Here is an 18,470-nt window from a genome sequence, read left to right on the forward strand (position 1 = left end):
TGGCCACTGTGGTATCAGAGTAGGATCCAGTTCCTTTCCCTCCAGCTTCCCTCCCTCCTAGGCCCAACCCAGGTGAAACTAGGAAAAGTGGCACCTGGACAGGAAGGAGAATAAAGAGGAAAAAGGAAACTCTTCCTTCCTCAGTCGGGGAAGCAGTCCATAGGATTGGACTTTCATTTCATTTATGAGGAACATCTATGATTGCCCACCCCAAATTTCATCTGTGGTGAGGAAAAATGAGTCAGAGAGTGGTTTTGCGTTGGCAGGGGTAGTGAAGAAGAAAGTTACTTTCCAGCTGGACCCTACTGAATCCATCTTGATAGACGGATTTTCCCCAAGTCATCCTGTGTATAATTTATTTGTGAGAGAAAAAGTACTAGGAACTTAAATAGGGCAAGGCATGGAGAGGCATGAACAATATTCTTATTCCTCCTTTCTGTCCTTTGTTAGCTCTTATTACATAGGCTGATGATGGGCAATTTAGGACAGCGTGGATAATTTGGTTCTCCCTTTTGGCACAGTTTGTGATAGCCAAGAAACATTTTCTGCTCAGGGCCCAGCCACAATAATTGTCTACGTAACACCAGAATGGCTGGCTACAGGAGGGGAGATGCAGTTGTCTTCAGTTTCCATAGACCATCTATTCAGTTAAACCTCCAGATAATCTTTCTGATGTAGACCCTGCCACATACCATTGTGTCAAATCATGATGTACAATGTTTTCTTTAGGAGAAAAAGTTTGTTTACAAGATAGAAGCTCATGAGGCAGGCACCACTCCAAATCCAGCTCCAGTGACACCTCCCTGTCCCCTGAGTCTGTTTGATTTCCCCTCAGCAACCTCCCCAGAGTGGTGATTCTTCACTTTTATCATCTTCCACTGAACAGGGCTTTCTAATAGCTATTTTGAATCTGCTCTCCTTTTTTTTTTTTTTTTTTTCCCCATTTATGTCCCCTTATCTCAACATCTGTGCTGGGCTGATAAAAAGGATGTAGGTGCTACTACTAACTGTATATCACTGCTGACTTTATCTCCTCTGCACAACCTCTACACCAAGGTTGTGAAGACCTTTTTTTTTTCTGGCTCCCTCCTCCCTTGTTTGCATTGAGTGGTTATGGAATTACTTTCTATACCACATTTTATCACCTGTTCACTTTCATTTTATCACCTGTTCACTTGAATCCTCTTACCTGAATCTGATACCTGATTTATAGCCTATTTATATGAAAGCTCAGGATGAGGAAGCAACATGATGAAGAAAAAAGATCATTAGGGTAAAAAATGAGAAATCTGGGCTGTATTCTCGCTCTGTTATAGATATGTAAATGACTGAGAAAAGTCAAATCCCTTCTGTAAAGTGAGGGGGTTGGACCAGGTGATCTCTAAGGCCCTATAAGATAAATTTTACAGGGTGGTTATATAGTAGAATCTTCAAGTGGTCTCCCGTTTCAGTCATATTCTGTCTTAAAGCAAAAGAGATAATTTTACGTTAAGCACTCAATGTGGAATAAAGCCCATCCTAAGGGGTTACTGAATAATTGCTAGCCCTCCTTTTTCTCTAGTCAAGGTCAAAATCACTTGAGCTTACCCTTTCCTTCCCACCCCTCTGCCACCACCCAGGCCAGACCATCCTCCCTTCTACGAACCCTCATGTCTGCAACCTTGGCTGTGACCTAGAACAGGTTGTCCTCCTCTTTTCTCTACTGTCCAATCTGTTTCATCTACCATGATCAAAATACTCCTCCTAAACACTACTTGCCATGATACTCTGCTACTGAAAAGCAAGACAAAAGGAAAAAAAACAAAAATTAAAAACACACAAAGTGCTTGACAATACCTCTAGGAATCCTAACTAGTCATCCATCTGAGGCACTCCACTACCTATCTCCGTTTCCTTTCCAGTGAAATATTCTATTTCCAGCGGTGAGCTCAGATCTAGCCATGCCCTCATCATAAATAAACTGCTCTGTTGTATTTTTACTAAAATCTAAGTCTATATCCTACCTCCCTAAGTATACGGAGTGGTTCTATAGAATAGGAACTATGCCATTTGTCTCTATTCCAAAGAGCCTAGTTGGTACTTTGCATATTTCAGGTATTAATACATATCGTGGATTGAGGAATGATGTTTACACTGCCAATAGCTTTAAGGTTAAGGCATATGAGCATCTCATACTCTGAATAACATAATATTTGTCCTTTGGAGTTATTCCAGCTATATCAATCAGATTTGTTCAAAATAATATCTAGAGCATACATGAGTGATGAGAAGGAATCTAGCTTTCTAGGAATTTATTTAATAGACTTTTGGTGAAGAATATATAAAGGATTTTTCAGGATATTGTAGAACAGTTGGTATAAAGTAAAAACTGCAAATTATTGGCCCATGAACGGAATCTAGCTCAAGACATGTTTTGTTTACCCCACACAATATTTTAAGGAAATTTGACTTGGTTGCCAGCATTTTAAATTATGAAAGTTCATCTAAAATTACAGATTTATGGCTTCTCTTGAAGATTAAGACGATCTAGTAATACTGGCCTACTTTCCCACATAATTACAACTGGCTACAGTTAAGTGATGGCTGATGCCTTAGACATGACATAAGCTACTGGTTGGTTAAACGCCTTCCTGGTCTAGTCTTGTGTCTTGTGCCTCAAGACTTTGAGTTTGGGATTTCTGGTACCTGAAAAAGTAGTCTGAATGGGCTTGAAATCTTTAGAAATGGGTGGTTCTCAACCTTGGAGGCATATTAGAATCACCTACGGGCAGCCTGGGTGGCTCAGTGGTTTAGCACCGCCTTCCGCCCAGGGCATGATCCTGGAGACCTAGGATCGAGTCCCACGTCGGGTCCCTGCATGGAGCCTGCTTCTCCCTTTGCCTGTGTCTCTGCCTCTCTCTCTGTGTCTCTCATGAATAAATAGATAAAATCTTAAAAAAAAAAATCACCTAGGGGAGTTTTAACATACTGTAAATTCCTAAACTTTACCCTGTGGTGACAGGGGGAGGCACAGTCAGGCATTCTTATTTTAAAAGCTCCCCCCCCCCCCAGGTTATTTCATGCATGGTGAAGATTGAGAACACTTGCTTTAGAGGGAGGCTACAAACCAGCAGCAGCAGCAAGTTGCTCTGATGAATAGTTAGGGAGTTGGCAACTACCTGTGGGCATGATGGGAAAGGTTTTTAGAAAGCTGCTTTTATTCCCAATCCCCCTCCTCTCATCATAAGGTTGAGGCATACTTTAAACAGTTCCTTATAATCTAGGAGTTCTTTATAATCTAAATGGACACATCATCATGATCCATTGGAAAGCAACACAAATAGGATGTGTGCACATTCTTTTGGAGACTTCCTTCTTTAGTCAATGGAACTTAAGTTTTTGGTACTGGGACTGGATCAGGTGGACTCTACCTCAGAAAATGTGTAATGCAGTGAATAAGAGTAATGTTTATCATATGAGACCACTGAACAGGATTGAGACAAGCCCGAGAGGGGAATCCAATGTAAGGGACTAAAGGCAGATCTTGAAATTCAGAAAATATCTATTTGTTCTTTTGACAAATATTTATTGTGTTCAGGCTTATTGTATTCTGACACTGTTTCAAGCCCTGACGACATTATGGTAAAAAAGACAAAGTGTTTGGCTGAATGAGTTTATGTTCCAGATAGGAAAATAAGGAATGGGAAATGATTGTGAAAAAGGTACAGTTGCTTGAAATGAAAAGAAGGTCAATTATGTATAAATTTACAGGATAAAGGAGAAACATTAATTTGTTTGTTTATTTAAAGATTTTTAAAAATTTATTCCTGAGAGAGACAGAGGCAGAGATACAGAGGGAAAAGCAGGTTCCCTGTGGGGAGCCCACTGGGGGACTCCATCTCAGGACCCCAGGATCACAACCTGAGCTGAAGACGCTCAATCACTGAGCCACCAGGCATCCCAGGAGAAACAATTACTTTAAAATTTCCATGCATACCTATGCATAGATAGATAGGAGGGGAGATAGGGAAGAAAGAGGGAGAGATAGACACAGACCTATGTATGGTTACTTATTTACAAATTATTTATTGATCATCTACATGACACACATTAGGTTTATGAAAAAAACGGTGGTAAGAAAGATGCATTTCATGCTCTATCAATTTTAATTCTATCGACAGAGATATATATATGTAATGTAATAATTACAGTACGGTTTGTGTAGTGATGATAGTGGTCATACTTAGTGTTTGCTGTGTGAGATCCTATGCTAAAGATTTCATTTGCATTATCTAGTATCCTCAGAACCACCTTAAAAAGCAATTATACTTGCATGTACTCACAGGTGAGGGCCTGAGTTAAGAGTGGTTTAGTAACTTGATCAAGCATACAGCTAGTAGGTGGCAAACCAGATTGTTGAATTCAAGTCTGGTCCCCAAAGACCATGCTTACTCGCTCTCTATTGACATACAAAGTTATATTTCAGGTGTATAGCATACCAATTCAATAATTCTATTACTCAGTGGTCACCCCGACAAGCGTAGCCCCCACCCGTCACCAGACAATGTTATTACGATATTATTGACTGTATACTGTATTTCATCTCTGTGACTTATTTGTTTTATGACTGGAAGTTTGTCATACCTTACCTTAACCTATTTTGCCCATCCTCCCAACCCCCCTCTCCTCTGGCAACTATCAGTTCTCTATATTTAGGATTCTGTGTTTGTTTCATTGTTATTATTCCTAGAATCTACACATAAGTAAAATCATATAGTATTTATCTTTCTCTGACTTCTCTCACTTAGCATAATGGCCTCTAGGTCCATTCACATTGTCCCCTGGCAAGATCTCATTCCTTTTTTATGGCTAAGTAATAGTCCTTTGTATATTTATATGACATCTTTTTTTTTTTATGACATCTTCTTTATTCATTCATCTATTGATGGACACTTGGGCTGCTTCCAAAATTTGGCAATAACGCTGCAGTGAATGTAAGGGTGCATATATATTTTCAAATTAGTGCCTTTTCTTTGAGTAAATACCTAGTAGTGGAATTACTGGATTGTACATATTTCTGTTCTTTTGAGGAACCTCCATACTGTTTTCCTCACTGGCTGCACAAATTTATATTCCCATTAACAGTACATGAGAGCTCCTTTTCTCTACATTCTTGCCAACACTCGTTCTTTCTTGTCATTTTAATTCTAGCCATTCTCAGAAGTGTAAAATGATATCTCATTGTGGTTTTGCTTTGCATTTCTCTGATGTTTAGTGACACTGAGCATCTTTTCATGTGTCTGCTGGCCATCTGTATGTCTTCTTTGGAAAAACTATTCAGGTTTACTTGTCCATCTTTAAATAGGATTATTTGAGAGGGTGTTGAGTTCTAGGAGTTCTTTATACATTTTTTATGTTAACCCCTTACTGGATATGTCATTTGTAAATATCTTTTCCCATTTCTGGTAGGTTCCTTTTTCATTTTGTTGATGGTTTCCTTTGCTGTGTGAAGCTTTTTATTTTGGTATAGTCACAGTAGTTTATTCTGCTTTTGTTTCCTCTGAGGAGACATATTCATAAATAGATTGCTAAGGCTAATATCTGAAAGATTACTGCTTATGTTTTCCTTTAAGAGTTTTATGGCTTCAGGTCTCACGTTTAAGTCTTTAATTCATTTTGAGTCTATTTTTGTGTATGATATAAGGAAATGGTCCAATTTCTTTCTTTCTTTCTTTTTTTTTTGCATGCAATTGTCCAGATTTCCTAGCACCATTTATTGAAAAACCATCTTTTCCCCAATGTGTATTCTTGGCTCCTTTGTCAAAGATGACTTGACCACATACACATGAGTTTATTTTTGGGCTTTCTATCCTGTTCTGTTGATCTATGTGTCTTCTGTGCCAGTACCACAGTACCATACTGTTGTGATTACTACAGCTTTGTAGTCTATCTTGAAGTATAAGATTGTTCTTCCTTGTTACAATTGCTGTAGTTCCATTACAGTTCCATTAAAATTTGGGGTTTATCTTTTGCAGTTCCATTAAAATTTGGGGATTATTTCTAGTTTGGTGAAAAATGCTGTTGATATTTTGATAGAGATTGTATTTAATCAATAGACTGCTTTGGGAAGTGTGGACATATTAACAATATTCTTTCAATTTATGAGAATGGTATATTTTTCCATTTGCGTTACCTCCAACTTTTCTCATCAATGTCTTACAATTTTTAGAGCACGCGGCTTTCACCACCTCAGTTAAACTCATTCTTATATATTTGATTCTTTTTGTTGCAATTGTAAATGGGATTGTTTTTAACTTCTCTTTCTGTTACTTTGTTATTAGTGTACAAAAGTACAACAGATTTCTATATATTAACTGTGTATCCTGCCACTTTACTGAATTCACTTATTCTAATAGTCTTTTGGTGGTGCCTTTAATGTTTTCTATATATAATATCATGTCATCAGCAAATAGTGACAGTTTTACTTCTTCCTTAGCAATTTGGATATTTTTTATTTCTTTTTCTTGTCTGATTGCTGCAGCTAGTACTTCCAGTACTATGTTGAATAAAAGTGGTGAGAATGGTTATCCTTGTCTTATTCCTATCTTCGAAGAAAAGCTTTTAGTTTTTCACCATTGAGTATAATGTCAGGTGTGGGTTTTTTGTATATGGCCTTTATTATATTGAAGGATATTTCCTCTAAACTGGCTTTGTTGAGAATTTTTATCATGAATGGATGTTACATGTTGTCAAATATTTTTCTGCATGCAATACATCTCAATAGATCAGATAGTTTTATGCTGCTTCTTGTTAATATGATATGTTACATCAATTTGCAAGTATTGAACCACCTTTTCATCCTCAGGGCAAATCCCACTTGATTATGATGAATGATTCAGTTGATCATTGAAAGATTGTTGAATGACTATTGAATTCAGTCTGTAAATATTTCATTGAGAATTTTTGCATTTATGTTCATCGAAGACACTGGCCTATAGCTTTCTTTCTTTTTCTTTCTTTCTTTCTTTCTTTCTTTCTTTCTTTCTTTCTTTCTTTCTTTCCTTCCTTCCTTCCTTCCTTCCTTCCTTCCTTCCTTCCTTCCTTCCTTCCTTCCTTCTTTTTTTGTAGTATCTTTGTCTGGTTTTGGTATCAGGGTTTTGTGGGCAGGGCTGGTGAGGTTTTAATGAGGGTATGAGTTTTAAAGTGGGATAAATGAGAGCAAAACAGGTCTGGGGCTTAGATATTGATCTAAAAAGCAGTAAAAGTGGTAAGTAAATCCAAAGTGGGGAAACTGTGCTAGGAGTCAATAGAGAACGCAAACCTCAAAAAAGTGAAAAGAGATTTTACCACAAAATTCTCTGATGCCTGGTCTTACTAAATTAATTCTACATTGGGTTTTTGTTACTTTAGATTCTGGATTTTTGCTCTGGATACAATTCACAGCTGCCTTTACTCTGTCAGAGTGAATAAACAGAATTCTACTTTAATGACTCACTAGGGTCTCAGTATCTGATAACATGGCAAATAGATTTTTGCCTCTGAAGCTGTTCTTTTGGTCCCTTTGGTTAATGTCAGCCTGACTTAACTGTGATTTTTATTGACAACATTTAGCTCAAAATGCAATAATGAAAGGTGACTGTCACATAAAGGTCAGTTTGGGGCTACTTCTGCTCAGATATAGAAGGATTAACTTGGGATAAACTTCCTTCTGAAATCTGTATGCTCTGACTGTGACAATCACTGAGAATGAAATCACAGGAACACTGCAAGAGAAGCTGATCACTGCTCCATGAACCAAAGATAAATTTAAGTCTTTTGTAATGCACTTTAAACCAATTTCCATTTTCTATTTAGAAGTTTCACACATTTAATCAGAAAGCATATGTGTTGAATAATTATCTTTTACTCACTGTGTGCAGAGCAAATGTCGAATGTTCACATGAACTCTGTTAGAGACAAATAGAAACTATTTAAAATAGATTCAGAGAAAAGCAAATAAGACACTGCTCAGAAGATAACCTGTCTCCAATCACTCCTAAGATAATACATATTATTTATTATAGAATTTTGAAGAATGATTTATTTAGTCTTTAAGGTGATAAGCTGATAATAACTAAACCTAATCCTGAAGAGCAACATGAATTTTGACAGAGGGAGAGGTTTTGTGAAAAATTTAATTTCCTCTGTGGGGGCGAGAAGAAAGCATAATTTAGCATTGTTTCTTTTAAATGTGGATCAGAGATTTTACTAGAAATCAAGAAAATCTCTTCTTTGTGTCAGAAGAATATAAAGTAATACTAAGTACAGTTTATGCTCCTCTAATAACCAACTGCTAGCCTGGAGCTGATCCTGGATAAAGAGTTCACATGCTGTAAAAGAAGCAAAATGTAATTTGTCTATAATACTTAATTGGTAGAAATAAATAGTAATGGTCAACAGAAACACAAGGACTTTTTCCTTCTTTAATAAATACTGAAATCTATAAATGATAATTTCTAGAATGACTGTAGCAAAGCAAGAGCTTTGCAACAATGTTATAATAGTATTGATACTTTGTATTTAACAAAAAAGACTCTGTTGCCCATTTCTGGAACGCGGGTATATTTCATGTTACTCTAAGATTGAAATTTGTGTCTCCACAATTTGACATTTTCGATTTTGAAAACACCTATTGATCTAAGAAATAAATGTTCCTGTTAAACAGGATCTTTGCACTAATTGAAGACCAAAACTTGCTGGTGGGATGCATACCCACACAGCCTCCACCAGACTTTTCTGGTTCTGAACTGTGCAAAAGACATGATTCCTTGGCTAAGAAAAGCAAGGAGAAGGGACAGTGAACTAACATTTATTGAGGACTCAATAGGTACAGCCATTCATTGCTCAAGGCAGTTAGCCACATGATATTCTTACTTTTAATTCTCCCTGCAGTGTAACAAAATAAGTTTGTTTTTTAAAAAATTAATACACAGTACAAATGAGTGTGTGTGTGTGTGTGTGTGTGTGTGTGTGTGTAATTCTATGTATAGCTCTATGTAAACCACCCCTAATGGTTCCACCTAGGGGTAACCACTCCTAATGGTTCCTGTGTTTAATGAAACACTGTCATCTTTGGAGGGTTATCTCAGAAGACTATGGCAACTTTGGAGTTGTGTTGTATGGCAGGCTCTTAATACAGGGAGAGCATGAGCAGGATTTTAAGTTCCCTGTTCTAAGTTTGGTATTTGGTCAACCTCTGAATTTTCCAAGCAGAGCACATAAACCAATGGTGGCTAATTTTTTACAGGAAGAATCCAGATTCCTTTGAGGATCTAATGAAAGGTTTTTGGATCATTTGTTTTTATTAAGTTTTGAGAATTCTTAAATGTTTTGGATACAAGTCCTTTATCAGGCATATGATTTGCAAATTTATTGGGATTACCACTATAATTAGGATACAGAACTGTTTCATCACCAAAAATTCCCTCTGTTGCTCCTTTGAAGTCATGTATGACTTCCTGCACCCTGACTTCCAAGCCCGGGCAACTACTGATCTGTGTTCTGCTGTTACGTTTTTGCCTTTCTAAAATGTCATATAAATGGCATCCTACAGTATAGGACCTTTTGAGAGTGGCTTTTTTTTTTTGGTCAAAATAGTTCATTTGATATTCCTTTATTTGTTGTGCAGGTCAGCTATTCCTTTTTTATTGCTGAGTAGTATTTCATTATAGGATTATATTGGCAGTTTACTCATTCACCTATTGAAGGGCATTTGAATTATTTCCATTTTTGGATAATGAGTAGAGCTACTATAAACACTAATGTGCGGAGTTTTGTATAAATATGCATTTTCATTTTTCTGTGATAAATACCTAGGAATTAAATTGCTGGATTACATGGCAAATGTAAATTTAACCGTATGAGAAACCCCCAAACCGTTTTCCAGAGCAGCGTTAGCATTTTGTCTTCTCACTCGCGGAATATGAGAGTTCCAAGTACTCTGCAACCTTGTAAGCACTTGGTAGTATTAGTTTTATTTTGTTTTTTAGCTGTTCCAGGAAGTATAAAGTTTTATCATACTGAGGTTTAATTATTTCCTTAATGGCTACTGTTGTTGAACATCTCTTCATGTGCTTATTTGTCATTGGTATACCTTCTTTGGTGAAATGTTCAAATTTTTATCCAACTTTTTTTGTTGTTTTCTTTCTGTGGAGCTCTGAGATATTAAAAAGATATTGTGAATTCCTGCTGTTTCTAAGATAGATAGTTTGCAAATATTTTCTCTCAAATCTTTCATTCTCTGGACAGTGTCTTACACAGAGTAAAAGTTCTTAATTTTGATGAAGTCCAATTGATTTTTTTTTAAGGGTAGTGCTTAATGTCATGTCTGAAACCTTTGCTGAGTGTTCTACTATGAATGGGTATTAGATTATTTTCAAATGCTTGTTTATGTATTAATTAAAATAATCTTGTTTTTCTTCTTTAGTCTTTTAATTAGAGCCTGTGGATTGCATTGTTTGATCTTCAAATACTAAAGCAGTCTTGCAGTCTTGGGATAAACCCCACTTGGTCATTGTGTATAATTGTTACTATATATTGCTGGATTTGATTTGCTAGTATGTTGTCAAAGATTTTTCAGAAGTGTTTGAGGGATTTTGGTCTATAGTTTTCTTATATTGTACTTTATTTACTTTTCATATCAGAGTAATGCTAGCTTCATAAAATGAGTTGGAAATGTCAAATTAGATCCAGTTGGCTGATGATATTGTTCCTTCTTCTATATCCTTATTGATGTTCTATCTACTTGTTCTTTTGAATACTTATATAGTTAGATTTGTCCATTTCTAATTTCAGTTGTGTCAGCTTTTGCTTCATGTATTTTTGAAGCAATACTGTTAGGTGTATATACATTTAAAATTAAGTCTTGACCCTTTGTCATTATGTAATGTCTCCTTTTATTTCTGGTAGTTTTCTTTGCTACCAAGTCTGGTATTAATATAGCCACTCCAGATTTCTTTTGATTAGTGTTTGCATAATATATTTTTTGTCATCCTTTTATTCTTGACCTTCCTATAACATTAGAGATGGTCCCTGACTTAGGATGGTTCAACTTAATTATTTTTCAATTTTATAATTGTGCAAAAACAATATGCATTCAATAGAAATTATACTTTGAAGTTTGAATTTTGATCTTTTTCCAGGGTAGCAAAATGTAGTACATGAATGAAAATAATTATAAAGACATGTGATGAATGCAGTGATAGAAAGAAGTATAGAATATTAAGGAAAAAGCAAAGATTGGACACTTGATCCAGTCTTGGAGTGATAGGGTCAGGAGAGATAGAAATGGTTTTCTGGAGGAAGTGATGCTCAAGTGGAGTCCTAAAAGGTGAGTACAATGTAACCAGTTGAAAGGGAGCAAAGGAAAGAGAGAGATTTTAAGCAAAGGGAAACATTTCAGGGAGGTGGGAAGTAGTACACCGTCTTCAGCAAAAACAGGTGCCAGACTTTGGAAGACCTATGTGCCGGTTTATGTAGATTATATTTTTGCATTTGAATGCTGGAGGAGGGCCCAAAATAGAATACAGTAGAAGAAAAGGGATTAAGAAGAGGGAATAATGTGTGAGTGTGTGTGTGTACACACATAGGTATCTCCTCCTCCTCCTCGTCCTCCTCCTACACACACACACCAGCAGGACTTGATGTACCATTTAAATACATGGAGTGTGAGATGGAGAAGAATCATGGATATCCTATATTGTTTAGAAGGTACCTCTGTGAGAGCTGACTGTCTATTGTGGGTTGAATTGTGTCCCCCCAACAAGATAGAAGTTTTAATATTTTGAAAATAGGATTTTTTTTCAGATGTAATCAAGTTAAGATGAGAGGCCTCCATCAAATATGACTGATGTCCTTATAAGAAAGGAAAGTAGAGACAAAGGGGAGAGAATGACATGTGAAGACATAGAGACACTCAGAAGACAGCTGCCTGAAGACAGAAGCAAAGATTGGAGTGATGTATCTATATGCCAAGGATTGCCAAAAAGTGCTTGTCATCACTAGAAGCTAGGAAAGAGCTTCCTGAGAGCCCTTGGAGGAATATATACCGTAGATACCCAAATTTCAGACTTGTAACCTCCAGACCTGTGAGAGAATAATTTTTTTTCTGTTTTACTCTGCCAGTTTGTAGTACATTTTATGGCAGCCTGATTGAAGCTAAGGCAGTGTCTAGTGGGCAGTTAGCTGTCCAAATCCAAAGCTAGGGGAGCGAAAGAAGTTGTAGAGATGTGTATTTATAAGCACTAATAATAAAAATGGTAATAGCTACTTCTCTGTGAAAGGCTTTGTTCTAAGTCTTTTACATAAATAAACTCATGTAATCTTCACAACAAACCCATTAGGGATTTGTTACCTAACCCAAATTTTTAAATTAGAAAGCCAAAATACAGAAGGTTCGAGTGACTTGACTAAAGTCACATAGCTAGAAAGTGATAGCTCCAGAACTCAATTGTAGGGACTCCCAGCTCTAGCATCCATGCTCTGGATACTTTGCCTTTCTGTGTGTTGAAGTTAATTGAAATGAAAGAGAAAGTGCAATTATACTCTGTGGCAGACATTGAGTACTAGCTAATCAAAATCCAGAAAATCACAACTTTTTTCTTCCTTGATTTCTTCCATTTCAGAGGCTACAACAAACTAAAACACTCTACTGCTTAGCTATTCTTGCAGCTTAAGGTAGCCATGTAAGACGTTTCTTGTGATAGTGCTTAAGGATTCCCCTTCTGAAAATAAAAATTAACATCCCAAGTGTAGAAAGTAGTGTTTCTCTCATCACCCTGCTCCAGTTTCCCTTCCTGGAAGATAGCAAAAAGTGGCAAGCACATCAGTGAGATGTGGTAAGATAAGAACTCTCAAGTACACTTTGGATTTGATTATTGGGAGGTCATTCATGACCTTCCAAGGAACGATTTCTGTGAACTGTTAGAGAGAAAACATTCAGATTGTACTGAATTGAAAAAAGATGTGGCAATGATTTTTTTTTGTTGTTGTTGTTGTTTTTGTTTTGTTTTGTAAGATGTGGCAATGTTAAGGAAGCAAAGACAACAAGCCTAAAATCTTTCAAAAATTTTGGATGAATTGGGAAGAGATGTTGGAGGATAGCTAGAGGAAGAGGGAAAGTCAAAGGAGAGCTCCCCTTCCCTCTTTGTGAGAGACACAAACGTGTTTAGTCAGGGAAGGATCACGTTGGGGTGTGTGTGGTATAGTGAGATTCCTTCAAAGTGGGAGTGGATGGGGGTGAAAGATGTTAGAAGAAGGGCTGATCTTGAACATGACTGAAGGACCGTAGTGAAGCAAGACTAGAAAAAATAAAATAGAGAAAGGAGATATTGTAGTTAACTCTCAGGTAAGAGAACGAGTTATTGAGGGGAAAGATAAGGCAGATACACTTAATTTTCTATATACTAAATTATACAGGGGGCAAGGCCACTGACTTCAATGGTTGAGTGGAATTTAAAAAAGGCATGTGAGGAGAGTGAGTAATAAGGATTGGCTTCTGGATTAAGAGAATGGATAAAACAGCTAACCAAGGACAGCTAAGCATGATGTGTAGTTAGAGAGGGGCACATGTAGTCCAGGACTGTATTTTTGTTGTTGTTTTGTTGGCCATTTGCCCATGTGTGTGCATTTCTACTCTTAGTGCATAGTCTCTTGGACACAGAGGTGAAGAGTTTGAGTTGTGGCAGTTAGCTAGAGCCATCCTCTTTCATGGACTCTCTTTCTTTTGGTTCTTTCCTGGGGAGATGTGGGGATAGGATGGGGTGCAAAGAACCAAGAATTCTGATAAGAGAATAAAGTAAAAGTCCAACCAGATCTGGATAGAAAAGGGAGGAAGGCTAAGAGGTAGGTGATATCGTGGAGGAAAGTTAAAGGGTCATGTGGTTGGAGTTCATCCAGGAAGTCAGAATCAAGAAATGTGGTGAGAGCTGGTAAGATAAGACGCTGTTTGTCATATAACAGAGAAGTGGGATTAAATGCCAACTGTGATGGGCCAATTCTGGATAATAAATGAAATGAAGATGTGCCCTGGAAATGACTGTAGAAGTAAAATGAGGGCCTTCAGAGTTATCAAGCAAATAGGAGGTTAATTGTTGAATGAGTCAGCTTCATGGACATGGAAATCTAAGATGATGTATCAAGTAGTATAGCTCAAAATCTTATATCAAGTTTATCTGATGTAACAGAATATTATAGATTTGTCATGTTAATTCCAGCATATAAATATTTCCACAAAAATCCTCATGATTATTAGGCTCTCTGCCTTCTAAATCATTGGTCAGACAGAGAAAGGACAGAAAGGCATGTAGGGATCATATTGTAAAGCTTTTGTTCTAGGTCATTGTTGATCTACTTTGGTTTTCCTCATTGCTTCCCTAAGGAGCCTTTTCAGACAGCATTTTTCCTCCTAATCTTCCTCTCTTGCTCTTCTCATTCTCATGAAATTTTAATACCATAGATATACTATATATCTGTTCATGTACTATATGTGTATCCGTTCTTTATACATAAAAGGAGTAAAAATTGCCTCCCTTCACCCTGCCAAGAACACATTTTTGCCTCCTCAGGAGTATTATCATCCCATTGAGAAGAAATGTTCAAGGTAAAAGAGGAAATAAGGGCCACTGAGGAATTATATGGAAGGATTGATACTGAAATGTTGGCATGGCTCCTCTGTCAGGTCCTTTTCTCTATAGAAATTACAAGATCATACATCGACTCAAGCTCACATAAAATGTAGGACTTGTAATTCTAACAACAGGGTTAAATGACAGGATTTAGAGACAAAGATAACACCTGCTTTAGGTAAGACCATATAGGTCCACTTCTGCCCACCATTTGCAAAGTTGCAAAATCAGAAACTGCTTTGTAGAGCCCCTTGTGACAAGAATGGATGTCAGCACTGATCTTGGGGCAGGGGCCAAGTAGTACCTAACAATCTCAGGACAGAGGGCACATTCTGAGATGGCATCCCCACAGTACTGTTGGCCTGCTCCTAACGGCTGGCTTGTCAGTTGAGAGAGGCTCTGCTCCTGTCTTGTTAAATGATGGTGAAATGGGGATAGCAGGAGTTTCTAACTCAGTGTATCTATTAGTGGAATAATAATCTACATAATGGCCAGGATTTCCCTCTCATGGTGTTCAAGAAAGCCCACACTCACCACTACGGAGGATGCAATTTGGAATTAAGACAGGTCCGTTCCAAGTTAGATGAGCAGGGAACACCAAGAGCTGTCTTTTTCTTTTAGAGTGAACAGAGTACCCACTGGTTTCCCCCCAAGTCCAAATGCCATGGGTTATTTTAAGTAGGGCAAGCTATGCTTTTCTTATCCCTTAAAGATATATTGAAAGAACTTAGCATTATTATGGCAATTGCAGTTTGCAAAAGCTGGGGGGGGGGGCATGAGAGTATCGGTGATCACACCAGAGAGGAGAATAATATTAAAATAAAATGCAGACCAGATTTGAAGATCTCTCCAATAGATAAAACTGGGTAAACCACATAAGTGAAACTTAATCTAGCGTATTTTGTGAATGTAAGCGAAAGTTAAAGTAGGTTATTTCTTATAAGTGCTTTTGGTAATCATAAAGGACACTTAAATTATCTTCTTAAAATGATATAAGGTGATCACTTTTAACCAATGCCCTGCCAGTATGGAAATCTCCATTGCAATAACCAATGGTTGTAAAGGCTTAATTATGTCTTCATTTTCATGTTGTAGGCCACCCTGTGATGTCATACCTCTAAGAGTCATACCAGTTTCAGGTATGAAGTATCCCTGTTTGTGAGCACTTTGCTCAATAAAATAGTGATGTTGAGTAAAGCTCTCTGAATTTTCTTTTGACAACAGAAAAGAATAAATCCTCACATGAAGAAAGCAAACCCTCAAATGGAGGAACATTAGAGTAGATGTAATGCCCGATGACCCCTCAAAGAAAAGAGGGGTCCCCTCAGTCCCTGAGGCTGGCAATTTGGATTTCTCCCATGTCCCAGCAGGCCAATAAAATTAACAGGCACACTTGGACTTTCTGGTCAGCCATTGATATTTCCTTCCAGTGCAGACAGAGAATTGCACTCAGTAGATATGGGTGGTGCTAGGGAGAGGCTGCCTGGGTCAGAATTCTTTGTGAAGGATGAAAGGGACAGAAGCTTGGAGGTTCCTTTGTTGGTCAGAGTTCAAAACAAGTCACCATAGAAAGTTGCCCTGAGAGCCATTCTGCTTCCATTCTCTTTTACATCCATCAAGGCTTTTCTTTTACATAGAAAAAGGGGAAACGTTTAAGAAAGAGAAATGTTTCTGTTCAGTCTTTGCCTTCTAGTTAAGCTTTAACCTTGACAGAAGCAAGTCAATTTGCAAAGTTAGTAAGGGGAAAAAGGTTTGCAGAAAGATACTGTGTTCCAAAGGGCACATGGCGTGGTCTGGGATTGGTGAATTCCTTGCATATGAGGAAGACTGGAACAACTTCAGTTTGGTCTTTTTGCTCCTGTCTCCCTCTGACTGTCGTCCTCAAAGAAGTAAAGTATAAAGAGAGGGAGCAGTCACCAGGCAGTCCAGCTGGTCCAGCTCTGCTTGACTCCCAGGTACCTGAAGCTTCTCAGGTCATGGTGCAGGAGATGAAGAGAAGAAAGAATACATCTGTAGTAGAGACCAGCTCTCCAAAAACTACTTGGGGCATGTGGAGGGTGAGAAGGGTTTGGCAGTGGAGATTGCAGAGTTAAAATTTAGTAAATTCAGATAACAGATAGAAATACCCGCTTTGAGTAGGAAAATTCACAGATACAAAGATATTTGGGCGGGGGGGTGGGGAGACCATCAATCCTAGATGAGGTTAGGGCAGGAGATTGGGGTTTGGGACCAGTCACAATTTGTACTTCTCAAAGAATTAAAGAGTAACACAAAGCATAAAGATTGAGTGTATTTTTACCAGTGCAACCTGGTTTATCTGAATACCAAGAATAGCCTTGAAAAGAAAACAAAAACACCCCAACAGAACAAATCAAAATGTCCAAACCAAATCAAACCAAACCAAACAGAAAACAAGAACAGCCAATACTGAAAGAGCAGGTGCAGTTTTCTCCTCTTCACCTTTTTGTGCTGGGGAAGTGCTATTAGTATTTATATGTCTTCTTCATGATTTGTTGGCAAACCCCTCCTTAGCTTCCTCTACCACTTGCTGCACCCCAGCACTGACTTATTCCTGAGACTGGCTGCCCTATTTCCTAATTTCGGTGGAAGGGTTGTGGTCCCAAGAAACCTCATTTTAACTTACTTCATGCATTAGAAGACCAGACACTTTCCCTTTTGTGCTTAAAAAACAAAAGGTGGCCATTAAACGTTAAAAGTCAGGAGGCTGAGAAAAAAAAAATCAATGGAAAAGATTTAAATAAGAAAAACAATGGAAGTTTCTGCTTTCTTAGAGACCGGTGGCTCTGCAAGCTGACTCTCCTCATTGCCTGTTGGTTCCCAGCCCCCACGTGTCCCATCTTAGTCTCAACACTGATACATGCAGTCTTGCAGGACAAAGCACTACTGTCCTTGCGAGCTGTGCTCCCCTAGCAGCCAGCTGGGAGCTGCCAGACTCAAGGCCACCAGGCAGACAAACAAAACCCTGGAGGAGGTGTGTCTGGATGGACTGACCTTGATTCACCATGTGGGGCTGGCTATCTTCCTAGTGAAGGTGGGAGTTGGAGAACACTAACTCAGAAAAGTTACATGGCAAGCTGAGGATACTCCTCCCTACCAGCATTTAGCAGGCTAGACCTTAGTGCTAAAGAGAACTGTGAAGCTTTTAGCAAACCACATAACCCCTCCAGATCTCATTTTTCTCCTCTGTAAAATGGGCATATGATCATTTGCTCAGCCTTCTGACCAGGTCATTAGGAAGACTAAATGAAGCATTATTTAGTCACTACTAAATACCACGCAGGTGTTTATAGAGATGCCTTCCTAGTGTGATTTCAGGAGTTTGTAAAGATAAGGCTCTCCACCTGTCCACTTCTCCTTTCTGAGCCCTAGAGCCTAAAATAGTTTGAAAGGGAAACAAGTCTTCATGTTTAACAAAGAAATGCTATCTGAAGTGCACATACTCCAGGGAGAAGATGTGCAAGGACACATTTACACAGGAATGAATGACTGCATCACAGATGTCTGGAGAGGCAGATTTGATACGGGGAGGGAAAGAGAGTGCTCCTGAAGTTGGCTCAAGGTTAAGGATGTGGGTGCATAGGGAAGGATAGAGATGAGGGAAGACAAGATGCTGAGGATAAAATGTCACCAATTTTACAATTTGGCTTGAGGCTGATCCTGCCACTCAGGGCTTTTTTTCAGACATACAGATTGAAATTATCAAGAAAGAAGAAAGAAATGGTTTATCCCATCCTGCTCTTTAGGAGCTTTTGTGCTGTGTAAAGAGACATTGTATTAAACTCTACCAAACCTCAGGCCCATTGGCAT

At 38.1% G+C, this 18,470-nt stretch overlaps 1 protein-coding gene across 7 annotated transcripts in view; it reads right to left on the reverse strand.

Annotated features, from left to right (window-relative positions):
* Positions 1 to 18,470, reverse strand: part of FSHR (follicle stimulating hormone receptor) — a 179,343-nt gene that overhangs the window by 113,565 nt on the left and 47,308 nt on the right. For 3 of the 7 annotated variants that reach the window (XM_025466426.3, XM_025466415.3, XM_025466406.3), the window contains exon 2: positions 7,890 to 7,925. The exons of the other annotated variants lie outside the window; for them this stretch is intronic. In XM_025466426.3, coding sequence (XP_025322211.3) covers positions 7,890 to 7,925 — 36 coding nt within the window. The remainder of the gene's footprint in view (positions 1 to 7,889; positions 7,926 to 18,470) is intronic. 7 annotated transcript variants of the gene reach the window in all.

The sequence above is a fragment of the Canis lupus genome, chromosome 10, assembly GCF_003254725.2.
Source record: "Canis lupus dingo isolate Sandy chromosome 10, ASM325472v2, whole genome shotgun sequence".
Lineage (NCBI taxonomy): Eukaryota > Metazoa > Chordata > Mammalia > Carnivora > Canidae > Canis > Canis lupus.